Below are 14,887 nucleotides of genomic sequence, written 5' to 3'. Positions count from 1 at the left end.
GAGGATTTCTGTTTCAATCGAACCAAAATGCAAAATCTTGACTATCAGATTCATTTATGAGTGATATTTAAAAGTTACGCTACAATTTCGATATTTACAGAATTATTTTTATGATCGCTTAGAATCTCCGCTTAACGCAAGCTCAATATATTGGTAGGAAACGCTCGTACGCTGGTTATTAGCACTAACAAAATGGAATCGTTACAAGGACTTTGTTGGACGTTCCGAAGACTAATGGTAAGGCTCGTTCCACGAAATAAAGGCACAAATTGATTCCATTAATAAAGCTGAGCGACAAAATCGCCTCCCTCGAGGTTTTGCCTCCTCTGCGTGAGTATCACTTTCTTGATAGATTTCTGAGAATGAATACAAGGTAATGCGAGACGATGAGCACGGCGCGAGAAAAACACTAATTGCGCCCGGACTTTCTTGTATGTCGTATTGCACTAGTGGAACGGAACGGTGAAAAAATTTCGTAAAGGAACAAGAAAGATTTAATACAATATACTGTATGCATCGTACAAATGCAGGTAATCGTTAAATTAAATGATGCTTAATGACACCAATAATATTCACAAAATTGCTGGTGTCCGGTTGCAAAATCCCGTTCGATGCAATTTTTTATCGCGCGGCTGTCGCTAACCTTCGTTCGGTTGAATTTGCATTTTGCGCGACCCGATTATATTTGCATTTTAATAGCGTACCTACTATGAGTTTTTTGGGTGTACCTACTACCGGATTACTGAATTTTATTACAGTGGATTCAGCTTTTATTTCGGTTCACATTTTTGAATAGATATTAAAAATAATAAAAATTGTAAAGACTAATGGAAATGTAAGAAAAAATTTTCACGTTAGTCTAAATACGTATAGATATATTGCAATGGATAGTGTGTGATTCTGAAAAGATCCAATGAGTTCTTTATTACAACTTGAACCAATATTTCAAACATGTGAAATTTTATAAAAAACAGTAAACTCCTTTTTGTTTAATATCTGATTCAAATTTCTACGAATTATCTATGTTGGTATGTTGAAAATTTCAGAAATCCCCTGAACTGACAAATTTTATTTGTCTTCTGACGACCTAATATTTTAACGATAATCGTACGAATGTTGAGGGAGCCAAAACTGACAGCAGATTGAAATCTAAGAGAATAACAATCGACTCGCGAATAAATTGCTCGGGACGAAGAAATTCCGCGTGGATTCCCCAAGAATCAAAAGCTAAGCCGATCGAGCCGTAACGCGACTCAGGCTGAATAAGCAATTCATAAATTGACTTGTCTCGATCGATCACGGTCCTATCGGCGAAATACACGGTCCACGATGTCGTGAAACATATTCCAGCCAATGAATGAGCCTTATCTCGCAGTCGGGCGTCTTCAAACCGTGGTACGATAAGAGAACCGTCTCGTTATCTGCCCCAGTTTACGACGGTTTGTGACGTTCCACCGTGGAACCAGAAGCATGCGCATTCCTGATCGAGCATCATCCCCTCCGGAGCATCCTAGAAAACAAACAACAACCCGCCCTCGAAGGCTAGAACCGCTCTCGGCGATTCAATCTGACCATCTATCAAGACAAATAACACCGATTGCAGTAGTGCTGTTGATCGTATCGCTCTCTAACTAAATACAGCAAATCTCGGATAACTGCAAGGAATGCAGAATGAAAGTCTTGCAGTTACAAAAGCATGATTAATTTTCTGTTCCCACAAAGGCACAAAATGAGCTACGGCGTTCGTAGAAAAGGACAATGAATGAAAGATAAATAAGAATAACAGAACGTGAAAATGACACACAGTTATCCAAGTGTTTCTGTGTTTCAATATTTTATTAAACATACATAGGGTATTCGGCCACCCATGGGAAAAATTGTAATGGGAGATTCTAGAGGCCAAAATAGGACGAAAATCAAGAATATCAATTTGTTGATGGAGGCTTCGTTAAAAAGTTATTAAAGTTTAAAGTTCCGACAGTACTGAATTTTTTTCTCTAAAAAGGCGTAGGATTTCGGGGGTATGTGTAATGACCAAAAATGATTGTAATTGACCCTCGCAATCGAAAATAATTTTTTTAGAACAATTTGAAAAAATTGTTTTTCGCCGAAAAATTTAGCCACCTACCCCCTGTCGATTTCTGTTAAAAATTCGTTTTTCATTTTTAATCAATTTGTTTGACGCTCTACAGAAAAGTTGTCTAATACTGTTTTGTAGGTACCCATGAGCTCTACTTCAGAAAAAAGTTTCATTGAAATATATTCACAATTGTAGGAGTTATGGCTGTTTGAAAATTGAACCAATTTTATGGGGTTTTTCTCATTTTACGGGGTCAAGAAACAACTTTTTCAATATTGCTAGAATTTCTACATATTTTCCATCAAAATACGCGTAGTTTACTTTTTTAAACATTAAAATCGTCCAATCCGTTCAGAAGTTATGACGTTTTAAAGATTCGCATGACAATTCGGACCGACATTTCTGGCCCGAAATTATATTTTCGGTAAGGAATTTTTTTCTCGAAAATGCGTAGGATTTCGGGGGTATGTGTAATGACCAAAAGTGATCATAATCGACCCCTGCAACCGAAAATAATTTTTTTAGAACGATTTGAAACTTTTTAATTTTCAGGGTAACAGACAGTTATGGTCAGACATTATATTTTCACTAATGATTTTTTTGCTCAAAAATGGTTAGGATTTCGGGGGTATATCTATTGACCAAAAATGATTGTAATTGACCCCTGCAATCGAAAATAATTTTTTTAGAACGATTTAAAATTTTTTAATTTAATTTTTTAATAACTTTTTAACGAAGCCTCAGTCAAGAAATTGATATTCTTGATTTTCGTCTTATTTTGGCCTCTAGTATCTACCATTAAAATTTTTCCCAGGTGTGGCTGAACACCCTATTTATCTTCATTTCTGCTCCGAAATCTTCGTTCTCCGATTATTTTTTTGTATAGATCGAGAATGAACAATAATTAATGCTTGACAAAATGAATATGAATACTCGAACTATTCGCAAATCCGTGTACATAATTCGAAATTGATAGATCTAATACAACTTTTTGAATTAATTCACAAAGAAGACACCAATCCGTTAAATGAAAACTGAAAATCATACGGTGTTATTTTAGTCGCGTCTTGTTTCGACGCCGAAAGCCACGTTCCCACGTTTGATAATCGGGAATCGATCGTAAAGGTTTAATTGCTAAAGTAGTCCGTGAAGCGGGAACGTTTCCTTCCTTGTCCATTGCTTCCTCTAATTCGCTCCTCTGTGCTGGAATTTTAAATCGATAGAGATTTTTAATCTCCTTTACCTCGGCGTTTCCACCGGTTTACTTCGAGCTAATCGCGTCCACTTTTCTGCTGGTCGTCGTTTCACCTCCCACCATATTTATTTTCCACGAAACTTTTGTAATTTTGCAACGACAGGTCCCCGGAGTATTCTCAGACCACGGGTCGAATTAAAATTTCACTTCAAAAGGATCGCAAACATGATTTGGGGAAAAAGAGAGATTAAACATTACGAGGTAACGACTTTGTGAATTACGCGAAATGATTTCCAAGGATTTTCAAACCGCCTCGAATGGAAGTTTCGCTTCAAAGGGAGCATAGATAATTCCGAAGATGGAGTATTACGCGGTTCGAATTATGCTTTTTCCCCGGAACTTTTATGATTTTCATTATTTAATATTCATGATAAACGAACGATACAAAGATTCCTGTCCAGAGGCGACTCGAAGGAAGGACGAGCCTAATTGTGGCACGCAGGGTTTTTTTCCTACACGACTGGCATTCTTGAAATGTCTATCAATTAACGAATGAATCACACGCTTCGCGATGCAGATCGCCGTTCTCGTGTCTGCGGAACAATATCTCGAAATCGACGCGTCTCGAAGGATATACGGATCGTCGGTTACGCGTACAATGAATTCCCGATCCCATTTTTTGATCAAGATACGCTCACCGCGATCCATCATCAATCACCGATAGAATCATGAAGTACGCAACGAGGATGTGCTCATTTTAAAGACTATTTTATCGATGACTGAACTGAATACAACATTGCTCGTTAGAATATAATTCAACTAGACAATTTATTTCACCATGATATAATATTTAAATTATATTTTTTTAATATTATTAAACGTAGTAACATAGTGCAAACCTCATGTCGAAACATTTTCCCAGGTAAAAATGAGTTCGACATGCCTGCTCCAAGCCACAGTTTGTGCCTAAATTCGATCCTGTACGTGGTATAGGTTGATAATCCACTTAGCATTACACCAACGCGTTATCGATTTCGTTTCTATAATCGCAAAGCTTATCGAAAACGACGCTGACCGCGGCCTTTGAACCCGGAGTCGCGCCAAATTAGACATTTTCTGTTTAGCTTCAAACGTGTACGCCACGATAAAGAACTTATCACGGCTTGCGTAATACTCAATGCGCTTCGCTGGCCACGCTGATCATTCAGCGTGAATTATTATTTTGATACAGTTACACGTAGTTTCGGGCGAATTTCATTTACACGTGGGAACCTAGTTCGCGGATTCGCGTAACATGGAATAACTGTTCCCGCCATTCGGTTGATCACGCTGAAAATAACATTTTCTGGTAAGAAACTCGCAACGAAATTCTGGTCTTTGAAACGTTCCAAAAGGGTAATTTCCGTCAAACGAGGAGAGCAAACGTTATAAGGCACAGAGAAATGCAATTTTCGAACTGGCTTATCTTGTTCGCGCAGCTACAATATGCGAAAAGACGTCTCCTCTATGCATTAAAATGGAAATTTTCCCGCGCCGTTTTATTGATCGTAAACCAGAAGAAAATACGTCTCCGAGCTTTCATGGAACAGAGGTCCCTTTACGAGACGAAAGATAAAGCGTCCTTTCTAAAATCGATACTTCTTCCAACATTATACTAAAATAATGATCGTTACAAAGCTCTTTTATGATAAAGTAACATTTCAATGTTCGAGTGCAAATATCATGTTCTTATACATTGGCATTTGTTTCAAATTTTCAACGAATTTGTATCAAGGAAATGTTGAATAAAGGAGGATAGTAGGAATAAAACATGTCGTTATCACTTTGTCGAGAAACAGTGATCGAGCTCACCTAAATTTTCAGATATTGATCCATCTCCAGCTATCTGTTCGATTACTATTATATTTACTCTTATACTAATTATTTTAAATGTAAGGCTTTTGTAAGGAAAAAGGTTCTGCAGTTTAACAGTTCAAAACAACCACTTCCAGTTGCTGATTTAAAAAAACAAATGTTCTTTGCATTACCATCCGCACTGCTTGAGACTATGTTTGGAACTGAAACAGTGTATCTATTTCTTCGTTTGAAAAGAAAGAGGCTCCTGTCGCGAACTATGATACAAAACACGATGAATAAACATTTCTCCGATTTGATCGCATTCAGAACGCTAACAGAAATAATAGAGCTGGACAATTCCACCCCGTACACGCAATCGCGTCACAACTAATCACTAATCACGCGACAACTAGGCAAATATGTGTATACAGCGAACGCGTTGAATTGTCCAGTTTTCCAAATTCTAACGCGCATAATTCGGGGCAAACGCAACAGTTTCGTGCAAATCCGGTTAAAGCTACCTCGCACAATAATTCCAAAATGAATAATTCCATGGAAGCCGGAGAGAAATTGGAGTTGAATTTCTGTTTCTAAATGAGAATTCATCCGACGCAATTTATCGAGGAAACTCGCTTGACGAGACTCGACTGTGCCGTCGCGATTCACTAGCATGGAATTTCAATGGAATCCGTTTATGCCCGTGCTGCCGTTTGCGAAATTACGCTGGCGATTCGCGAGGAACTCTCTCACTTTCGAACCGACACCCCCGCGAAACGCTACGCGTCGAACTTTTCGTCCTATCGAATGGAAAATCAAGGCCAGTAACGCGATGTTGCGTCTCCGGATCCATCTGAGAGCGAGACGGGCACGATACACTTGGAAATTTGAGTTCGAGCACGTTCTGGCATTTTGTCGACCCAGCACAAAAGATTAACGCGACAATGCTGGCCGTATATCGTTCCTTTCGAGTCGTGCATCTCGTAGATGCCGCAAGATATTTTATTTTCAGACGTTCCAAGCCTTTTCAGGGACTGCTACGTAATATACAATCCGATAAAATTAATTCTTGTGAAAAAAGTATCGTCTAAATAAAATATCTGAATTATGTAAATTATATTTCACGTTGAACGAGTAACTGTTAACTCAAGTATGCACCTAGCTGCTCCTAAAGGGTCCAGTGTACTACAACAATCGTACTGATATTAACAATGATTTTTTTAACGCAAAAAGAACTCTAAACTATGCTAAGTTCGATGTTTTTCTTCAGACATCAATTTTAAGTGTGGCTACTTAATTTATATCGGAGGAATTCGATTGAAAATATTGATTAACATTCCTGAAAGATTAATAAATAATTCAGAAAGGAATGGTTCAAATATCGTCAAGTAGGATGACCTGCATCATTGGAAATATTTTGAAGATGCAATATTATAACATTTTTTTATACAGCCTAAGAGTCGTAAACTTACTGTTGTTTGAGAATATACCTTCACAGTTAATTGGTTTTTCAAGACCACTTTCCTGACTGTCAATCATGCCAAAATAAGCTCATCCTACAGAATTGCTTCTCTATTAGAACAGAAAGTGCGTGCTTAGAAGTTTTACGAGGGGATGGAACGAAGATGGGGTGGCCCTATATTTATCAGTGCGAGAACATCGACTTACTAGACTGGGAGGATCGAAACGCAAGCAGTCCGTAAAAGGACTGAAACCCAGAGACCAACTTAGGATATACACTCTCGTTCAAATGTTCCAAGATATTTATTATTTTTCAAGCGAGCCTGAGAGAAATTATACAATCGTCGTTAAAATTCATAAAACTATTATTTTAAAGTTCTACGGAATACAAAAAATATACAGTTACACACTCCAATGTTTAACAAATCTTACAAAAATTAGGACAATATATTCATTTTCTATGACGCTTGTTCTTGTACAGAATTTTTATTGCACGTTTCTGTATTACGACCCTTTCTTCTTTTCGAAACGTGACTAATTTCCATAAATAAAATAAACCGATACACCTGAGGCGTTCCCTAATTACTACAATAATTTTGAAGCCCTACCGATTAATTTTTTTGCAGCCTCTATCGTAACATTATTCTATTCTCGTTGGAATACAATCGATTGGATTTCCACAGTTTTAACAAATCGAAAGGATTAATTATACTCTTAACTATCCCCTCTGCTTGTCGACACTGTACATACAACGAACGAGGCTCCCGTGCAATAATTATGGTTCTACTGTGTTATAGATTTGAATCACGATACGAGTCGTAACGGGAAAATGTTGGGCCCCTAGTGCTTGTTAGAAACGAGTTCAACCGTGTTGTTGACGTTCCGACTGTAAGAACTCTTTTCTTCCACGTGTCGTAACAATCGTAAGTGCAATAAGCGAATCTTCCGACCGGGCGATGCACCGAACATAACAAAGAGAAACCTCGTTTGCAAATCTTGATCGCCAGCTAACGTTTTCGCCGGAAGTACGCGAATGCAACCGCCCATTCGTTCTGGGTCTGCCACGAAAAATGGGGCCTGTCGACGTTCAAATTGGCGGGAACTTCGACAACTGAAGTTAAAGAACGAAACGCTTGGGATTCCTGTTGGAAACGACTAATCGCTTTTGTTACTCGAAACGGGAGACAACTCGAGAAGCGATTGCAACGAGAAGCGATTGCAACAGGGGAACGCTAAACGGAGAATCAGAATTTCCTCTTCGATTATTGCGAGGCTACCCGGTGTGTTGTTTGCAACCTACGTTTCGGTCGATCGTGCCTCCGACTCCAACGTAGATACGAGAAGCTAAAATGCCTCGCTTGATTGTTGTAATCTGATAAAATATCACGAACAAACTATCCGATCGCACGACTTTCCCGTTTTTGGAGCAGGTGAACGACGTCTACGATTTTCTACTCTCGGTCACGAATGTCTACTTACAGTCAGAGTTACGAACGTGGGATATTATTTTAAAAGTGTGCACATACATGTGTACGTACATATACAATCGATTTGTATTTCTCTACGACAGGTACTACTGTACATCACCTTCAACTGCCGCGTAGCACAGCTGATTATTACGTTCCATAATTTATATCGTAATAGCACTCCGCTTGATTACTACCAAATTCATTTTCTACCAAGCATTTAATTCATTCGCATTAATCTTGATCTTTTTTAATTTTCTCCTTGAACGAGCAAATAAGAAATTGCAACTGTTTCTTTTTTATACCTATCTATTTTATCGAAAGAAGTAATTTGATGACGCTTTTAGAAGTTTATAACTAAATTTTAATATAATATATTTTATGGTCTTGGCCTTAATATTTAGTACAGACTTATATCGTAAGATATTACGTACACATTTTACTCGTCCAATAATTCTTGTGCAACGTACATTCTCATATCGCGAACCTCTATGCTGCAAAGAACCGTAAAAGGTTATGATAGAATAAACTAAACTCCTTTATGCTGTTATTAGCTATATTGTGCGCGCGTAAATCATAAGATGTGCTAAAGTTTACAAGACACGTTGTTCTCTGTTGTGTACGTAGACGGTCTAGCAATGGCGTGCATTCTTGGTTCACATGGTTGTTTCATATTATACCAGATGGATGTACGTATATTTGCGGTGTACGTGCGACATACTATGTATATTTTCCAAGCAAAATATATAATTCCGGGAGAATTTACGATGCAAAAACGTAAATTCGGGACACGGTTTAAAACCACCTACTGTAGCAACGATTCCATGATCGGCGGGAATAAATTACAGATGCATGTAATTAATTGTTGGACGCTACAGCACGGCGACTGTTTACAAGTTGGGCGGAACGATGGAAATATTAATTCGCGATCCGATCGAGCAGATATAACGAGAACTGTCACTCATCCTCCCCGGCAATTATTAATAATCGATGATCGAAAATAACTGCCGATACCACGGACAGAGAACGCGCAGTTTCGCTCGCGTTCGACGTTTCTGGCTGTGTAATGAATACGATTAAATTCGAAATGCAATAGAAGATCCGTGTAAACAATTATAATTCCAAAATATTGCAAAATGCTAATATATTCAACCTTTAATCACGACGGACGGCCACGGTTCGAACGCATGTTTTTCTACTTATAAACTACATTCTGAATAAAAATTCTATTATCGTTTAAAAGGTTTTCTTGCTGTCTTCCCTAAGTAACAGAGACCTTAATGTTGTTACACTTTCTTGAACGGGATAAGGCAACATAGAGTTGACCGTGAGAAAATACCGGTTCGTTATGGAAAACTCCCACATGCTATTTAAATAGTCTTACTTTCAGTCGGAATAAAAGTAGTAGGAGTCATAAGTAAATTCAGATTTGGAATTTTATATTAATAATATCATACGCTATCGTTGTCAACTTGATACGGTAATTCCTCGCCTAAATATAGTACTTTTTACCACGGAATTAAAGAAACGGAATCATCCCCATTACTGTTTACATTTCTTAAACTCGAGCGAACCGATCGCTCGGCAGCTGTGAAATTAAAAACTGGTTGGTCGAGCTTGGATGCCGCACGTGTATTCGTGTGACGTGATTAGTGATGATTTCCCGATGAAAATAAGTTGGAACACGACTTTATTCGGATTAAGTTTTTTATAAAAATATATAAATTATTGATTTTCGGAGCAATCCAAGTAAAATAATCGTTCGTATAAATTTGTTAAAATAAACGAATCTCCGGATCGAAAACGTAATTCAAGTTATCGCGTACAGTTTTGCAACTAATCGGTATCTGTTTATGTTTCGACGCGCAAACGGGATTAGGAGGCGCGTAATCTCGATAACAGTGTCGGCACGATACGTCGTCAGGGCAATTTGCATTATTGCACTCTCCCCTCCACCATTGTACCAGTTAAAATACACAGAAATGCAATTACCATCGAAGAACAAAAAAAAAACCCGATATTTTGTAAATATTTCTTGACAAGAATATACGAACGTTTTATATTACACAAAACTTATCTTGTGAAGTATTGATCTTTATACTTTAATCCATTGCATTCTAAAATCGATTTTCCGTTTAAACGATGATAAGGATAAAAAGAAATTAATTGATAACGTAGTACTTGGAAAGACATTTCTGTTCGATGGCACGCCGAGCAATAACTTAAACTGCCGATGATAATAATGTAAAAACAAAGAGACCGACGCACCAAAGTTTCGCAATGTGACCATCGAAATATCGATGAGCAACGGAACCGGAAACGTTTCGCGTACAGAGGCGCATTTAATTCGCCCGGCTGCCGCGAAATTAGTATGCGACGCAGTGTGCAACGGCATTCGTTGTTGTTACGTCCGCGTTCGACCACGTCAAATTAAGGGAACGAAATAACTGGCTGAGAAAAACGACGTAAGACGCACGCACTAACGCACATACGCGTACCTTGGCTCCCACGGTGCTCGGCCATTTTCCCATGGATTTCGTGCAACCGGTTCCGAAAACGTATCAGGCGCCTTTAACGCGTGAATGGGACTCTGCACAATCGCGGCCATTCACCTTTAGCGATTTGACCAAAAGCCTAGCTTTTATTCGTATTCATCCTTCCGTGCGAACGTTTTCCACGTCACGTTCTTTTTTCTTTTTACGTAGGACAGTTTTCACAGACATTATTTAGGTACCGAAAAACGGATCGATGGAATGGCAGTGCCTGTACATTCATTCCGGCTAGCAAATAGATTGATTCCGAACGATCCTTAACACCGGCTGAATCCCGTTGAAGTAGCGACTTCCCTCGAAAATGTGACGCATCGCCACACGTTCGTCACACATTGAATACGCGTTAACCTCGCTCGTACACGGTCTTTTTATCTTTCCACGAAGTACACACACGTCTCGCGAAGACATGTGGATTATGAATTATTTTTTTTAATTGCACTGCTCGGATCGATTGTATTTAGGGGTATATAGAAGGGCTTATATCGAAGTTATATCGCGTACTTTCATACAGGTTTTAACAAACGTGTGTTCGCAACACGACGGTACATTGACGAAGTAAGATACACGAAGGATGTTTTGAAAGCTGACAAATACTTAACCTAAATTTTAGAATCGCAACGAAGGGTTCATTCGGGCTTCTTCGACTTTCGATTTCGCGATTCGCCGTTGGTGAATACACAACCGATTGTCATTCACGCGTGTATTCGCGGCGATTGGAAACATGTACCGTGTTAGGTGATTGTTTACAAGTGACGGCGAAAGAGGGAGATTCGATTTTTGAGCGCAACGCATCGCCCGTATTCCCGGAATTCGAGCGCGACATTCCATCGAATTGACGCGTGCGATCGTGGAAACTTCGTGACCGTAAAATTTTCGCGCGTAAAAAATAAAAGAATGCTGCCTTTCGCAGGACCCGCACCACGGTCTTTCGAAATTCGGTCCCACTCTCGAAAGCACAAACGACGAAAACGTCGCACGAACGATGTAATAAGATCTTACCTAATGTTTCCTGGCGTTGTGGCCCACACCCTATTCAAGAATTAGACCAACTGTCACTCGTGACGCCCACAGTCCCACACGGTTCTTGCTATGACACGCTGCTTCACGACACCCACCGCTTTACTCTTATTTATTTCGAAAACGCGAAAAGTACAAAGGAGCGAGTCGTCAGAAACGTACACTGACTGTGATTACTGCACGAATGCTCCGAGTACGTCATGTCCTGAGAAGGTAGCGCCGCAGTGCGAACTGCCGCACGCCACCTCTTGGTTAGGAAACGCTATAGTACATTCGTTCTATTGGACGTTGAAGTTCGATGTAAACAGTACCCATCACGTGACCGAAATTTGATTGGTCGGCTATGACGACACGATACTGTAGCTAGAGGCATGCTATAGATCCAACATAACAGCAAAAAATCATAATAAAATCGTATAATACGATTTTTAACTTTAATGTATATAAAAGATATATTTTTAGAGATTTTAGGTTTTCCATAGACATTATTTAACGAACACCTAAGTTTAATGACACGACACTGTAGCCAGAGGCATGCTATAGATCCAACATAACAGCAAAAAATCATAATAAAATCGTATAATACGATTTTCAAGTTTAATGTATATAAAAGATGTATTTTTAGAGATTTTAGGTTCTGTATAGACATTATTTAACGAACATCTAGGTTTAATAGACACCATCCGCCAGCCTCCACAATTTAGTCAGCTAAATTATAATTTTACTCTATTTTTATGTATTCGTGGAATAACCTTTGCCAACACGGTCCTGCCACGGTCATATGGTTTTATTTGGATCTACTTATCATCGTACAGAATGTACTATAGATCATGTAGTAGGGTTTTTTGTTATAAATCACTAAGTCTAGCCAGTAACCAGTAATTTTTCGTTTACGTATGAATCTTGTACTTACTACGTTTCAAGTCGACGTTCACGATTAAGTAGTCGGTATTTTTCCTGGTTAAATTCGTTTTACGTTTTAAACGCTGAAGAAAATTGGTACGTTTATTGAAAATTCTTTTGTGTATAAAATATACGCTCGTTCAATATGTAAGCTCGGGCTACATAACAAAGTTGGGAGAAATTTGGAACGAAATTGTATGAGATACTATTCTAACAGTGGATGCCAAAGTGAATGCAAATAAAGTAGTACATCCGAATATCATTTTAGAAATTCGATGTAAATAAAGTAACATTTAATTTAATTATGATACATTACACTTGACAAAGCAATAAACTATTTACAATTCATTATTTGAAAGGTAGATTTTACTCGGTTTTGCTACCAAATTATTTAATAAATGTTTTTATGAAGCAAAAGTTTTCTATTGAAAAGATCTCAACACTTACATTCGTAAAATTGTCTAAAACAGTAAAATGGCGGATGACAAAAATGAGGACACAAAAGAAGATAAATCCAGGGAAAATAAAGACCAGTCAAAAATGACAGCTGCAGAGGAACGCTCAGAATATTTCAAGGAGTTGGAAAAATGGTTATACGAAGCATATGCGTGGCAAAGTGTGGCCACAATGATTTCATATTATCTGATGTCTGGTCAAATATTAAATCCAGCAACCGGTATGATTGTAATAAAAATTAATTTATACATTGTTTACCATGTGTTCTTAATTGTAACAAAATTATTCTATATAATAGAATAATTATAGGTATTCCACCATTCACGTCTCAGACACCAAACGTAGCGAGTACACAGAGATTAATAATCGGCACAAATGATCAACAGAACGATCCACTAAGACAAAGAAGGACGCAAGATCCTATAGGACCTCCATTCCAACCTCCTGGAGCTGAAGGTAGAAGGTCATAACGATAACTCCTGAGTTCATCACATTCCAACAGAGGTTCAGCTAGTACTATATGTGCTTTTGATACAAAAATACTGCATTTTTTTATAAATTACTTTTTCAATATAGAAATATTATACATAACATCCTTAACCATTTTAGTGTCAGGGGTTTTTAAAAATCCGTGTCGGATTATGCCATGCAGCGCGATAGCGCTTCGTTCACGATCGTGACCAAACAGCGCGATCGCGCTGCGTGGCGCTAAAACGGTTAAATACCCTTAAACATTAGCAAACAATTGTTTTCTGAATACAGTATTTTTGAAATGTACATTTTTCATCATTATCATTTGGTACAAGGGTAACTGTATATATTGAAATTTGAGGAAAGAATTCTTTCAGGTTTTGAATATCGTATAGCACCAAGATGGAAACGATTTGTTGCAGAATTTATAGATTTAACAATGTTGTTTCTCTTGAAGCTTTTTATTGCTTTTATTGCCGTTGATGTTTTTGATTTAATGTATGTAAAATCAGTAGACTACAATAATCCGTTTGCTCTTTTCTTTTACCTGTTCGTGCATTTTCTTTTTCTTTCAGAGATATAGACGATTTACTAATAAAGTTGCAAATTGATTATCAAATAACTTTAGATATGACATATGGAGTGCTAGTATTGAAAATGGTTCATCGCGTGATTGTGTGCATCCTTGAGGTAAGTACATTATTGCATGGGAACAATACAAATATTACTTCAATTAAAAAATATTTTAGGCATTCTGGCTCCAGTATGGTGTAAATGGCCGCATAGGTGGCGCAACGCCCGGAAAATTTATGATGGGATTGCGGGTTGTTCAGTGTCGTAATGTTACGCCTCTAGATCGGCTTAACGACTCTGACGTTGTACTTGTGTCGCCAGGAACCGATTTAGGCTTACTGCTCGCACTTGAACGATCACTAATGAAACACATGTTGTCAACATTTTTCTTCCCGCTATACTTTGGTGTAGTTTTCTTAAGATTTAACAGAACCTTTTACGATGTTCTAAGTAACTCTATTGTGGTTGAAGATCAGCAGTAATTAATATGCTCCAAAAGAATCAGAGAAACATAAAATATATCCAACTTGTATATGCTGTATGAGTGCGCGGGTGAACGTAACATGTACATAAGTGTAAAAATCGAAGATAGCAATGTTGAGAAGTATTTTTTTAAAGTAAAAGACGATTTGTATGTGTACTGATGTAATGTAAGAAAATATGTAATATCTTTGAAACAGATATTTACAAGCTATTTAAGGAAAGATACTTAATTGCTTTAATATCTGCACAAATTGTACAGATTTCAACTACTGCAGTTATTAATAAAACATTCTATAATTTAACCTAAATTTGAATATATTCATTAAATACGAAAGAATAAAAAATATACCCTTATCACCAATTTTTTTTATTAAATTTAAGTACGAGTATCCGAAAA

The 14,887-nt window shown here is 37.8% G+C and overlaps 2 protein-coding genes across 12 annotated transcripts in view; one reads left to right on the top strand and one right to left on the bottom strand.

Moving 5' to 3' along the window:
* Window positions 1-11,843, bottom strand: part of Krz (beta-arrestin protein kurtz) — a 42,886-nt gene extending 31,043 nt beyond the window's left edge. For all 4 annotated transcript variants that reach the window (XM_076765925.1, XM_076765923.1, XM_076765926.1 and 1 more), the window contains exon 1: window positions 11,587-11,843. The gene's annotated coding sequence lies outside the window, so the exon portion shown is untranslated. The remainder of the gene's footprint in view (window positions 1-11,586) is intronic.
* A 615-nt stretch (window positions 11,844-12,458) lies between these two features.
* LOC143341686 (protein FAM8A1) lies at window positions 12,459-14,798 on the top strand. 8 transcript variants are annotated; one of them, XM_076764708.1, is made up of 6 exons: window positions 12,459-12,603; window positions 12,978-13,183; window positions 13,273-13,419; window positions 13,812-13,932; window positions 14,010-14,124; window positions 14,184-14,798. In XM_076764708.1, exons 2-6 carry the CDS (start codon window positions 12,982-12,984, stop codon window positions 14,487-14,489), a joined length of 891 nt encoding a protein of 296 aa, XP_076620823.1. In that variant the 5' UTR covers window positions 12,459-12,603; window positions 12,978-12,981; the 3' UTR covers window positions 14,490-14,798. The 8 variants fall into 8 exon arrangements, with proteins under 8 accessions (XP_076620823.1, XP_076620827.1, XP_076620828.1 ...); XM_076764712.1 differs by having other exon boundaries at window positions 13,262-13,419; XM_076764713.1 differs by having other exon boundaries at window positions 12,505-12,784; window positions 13,262-13,419.
* The last annotated feature ends 89 nt before the right edge of the window (window positions 14,799-14,887 follow it).

Source organism: Colletes latitarsis, chromosome 5 (genome assembly GCF_051014445.1).
Source record: "Colletes latitarsis isolate SP2378_abdomen chromosome 5, iyColLati1, whole genome shotgun sequence".
Lineage (NCBI taxonomy): Eukaryota > Metazoa > Arthropoda > Insecta > Hymenoptera > Colletidae > Colletes > Colletes latitarsis.
Note: the sequence above shows the minus strand (reverse complement) of the source record. Positions and strands in the feature narration are given on the sequence as shown.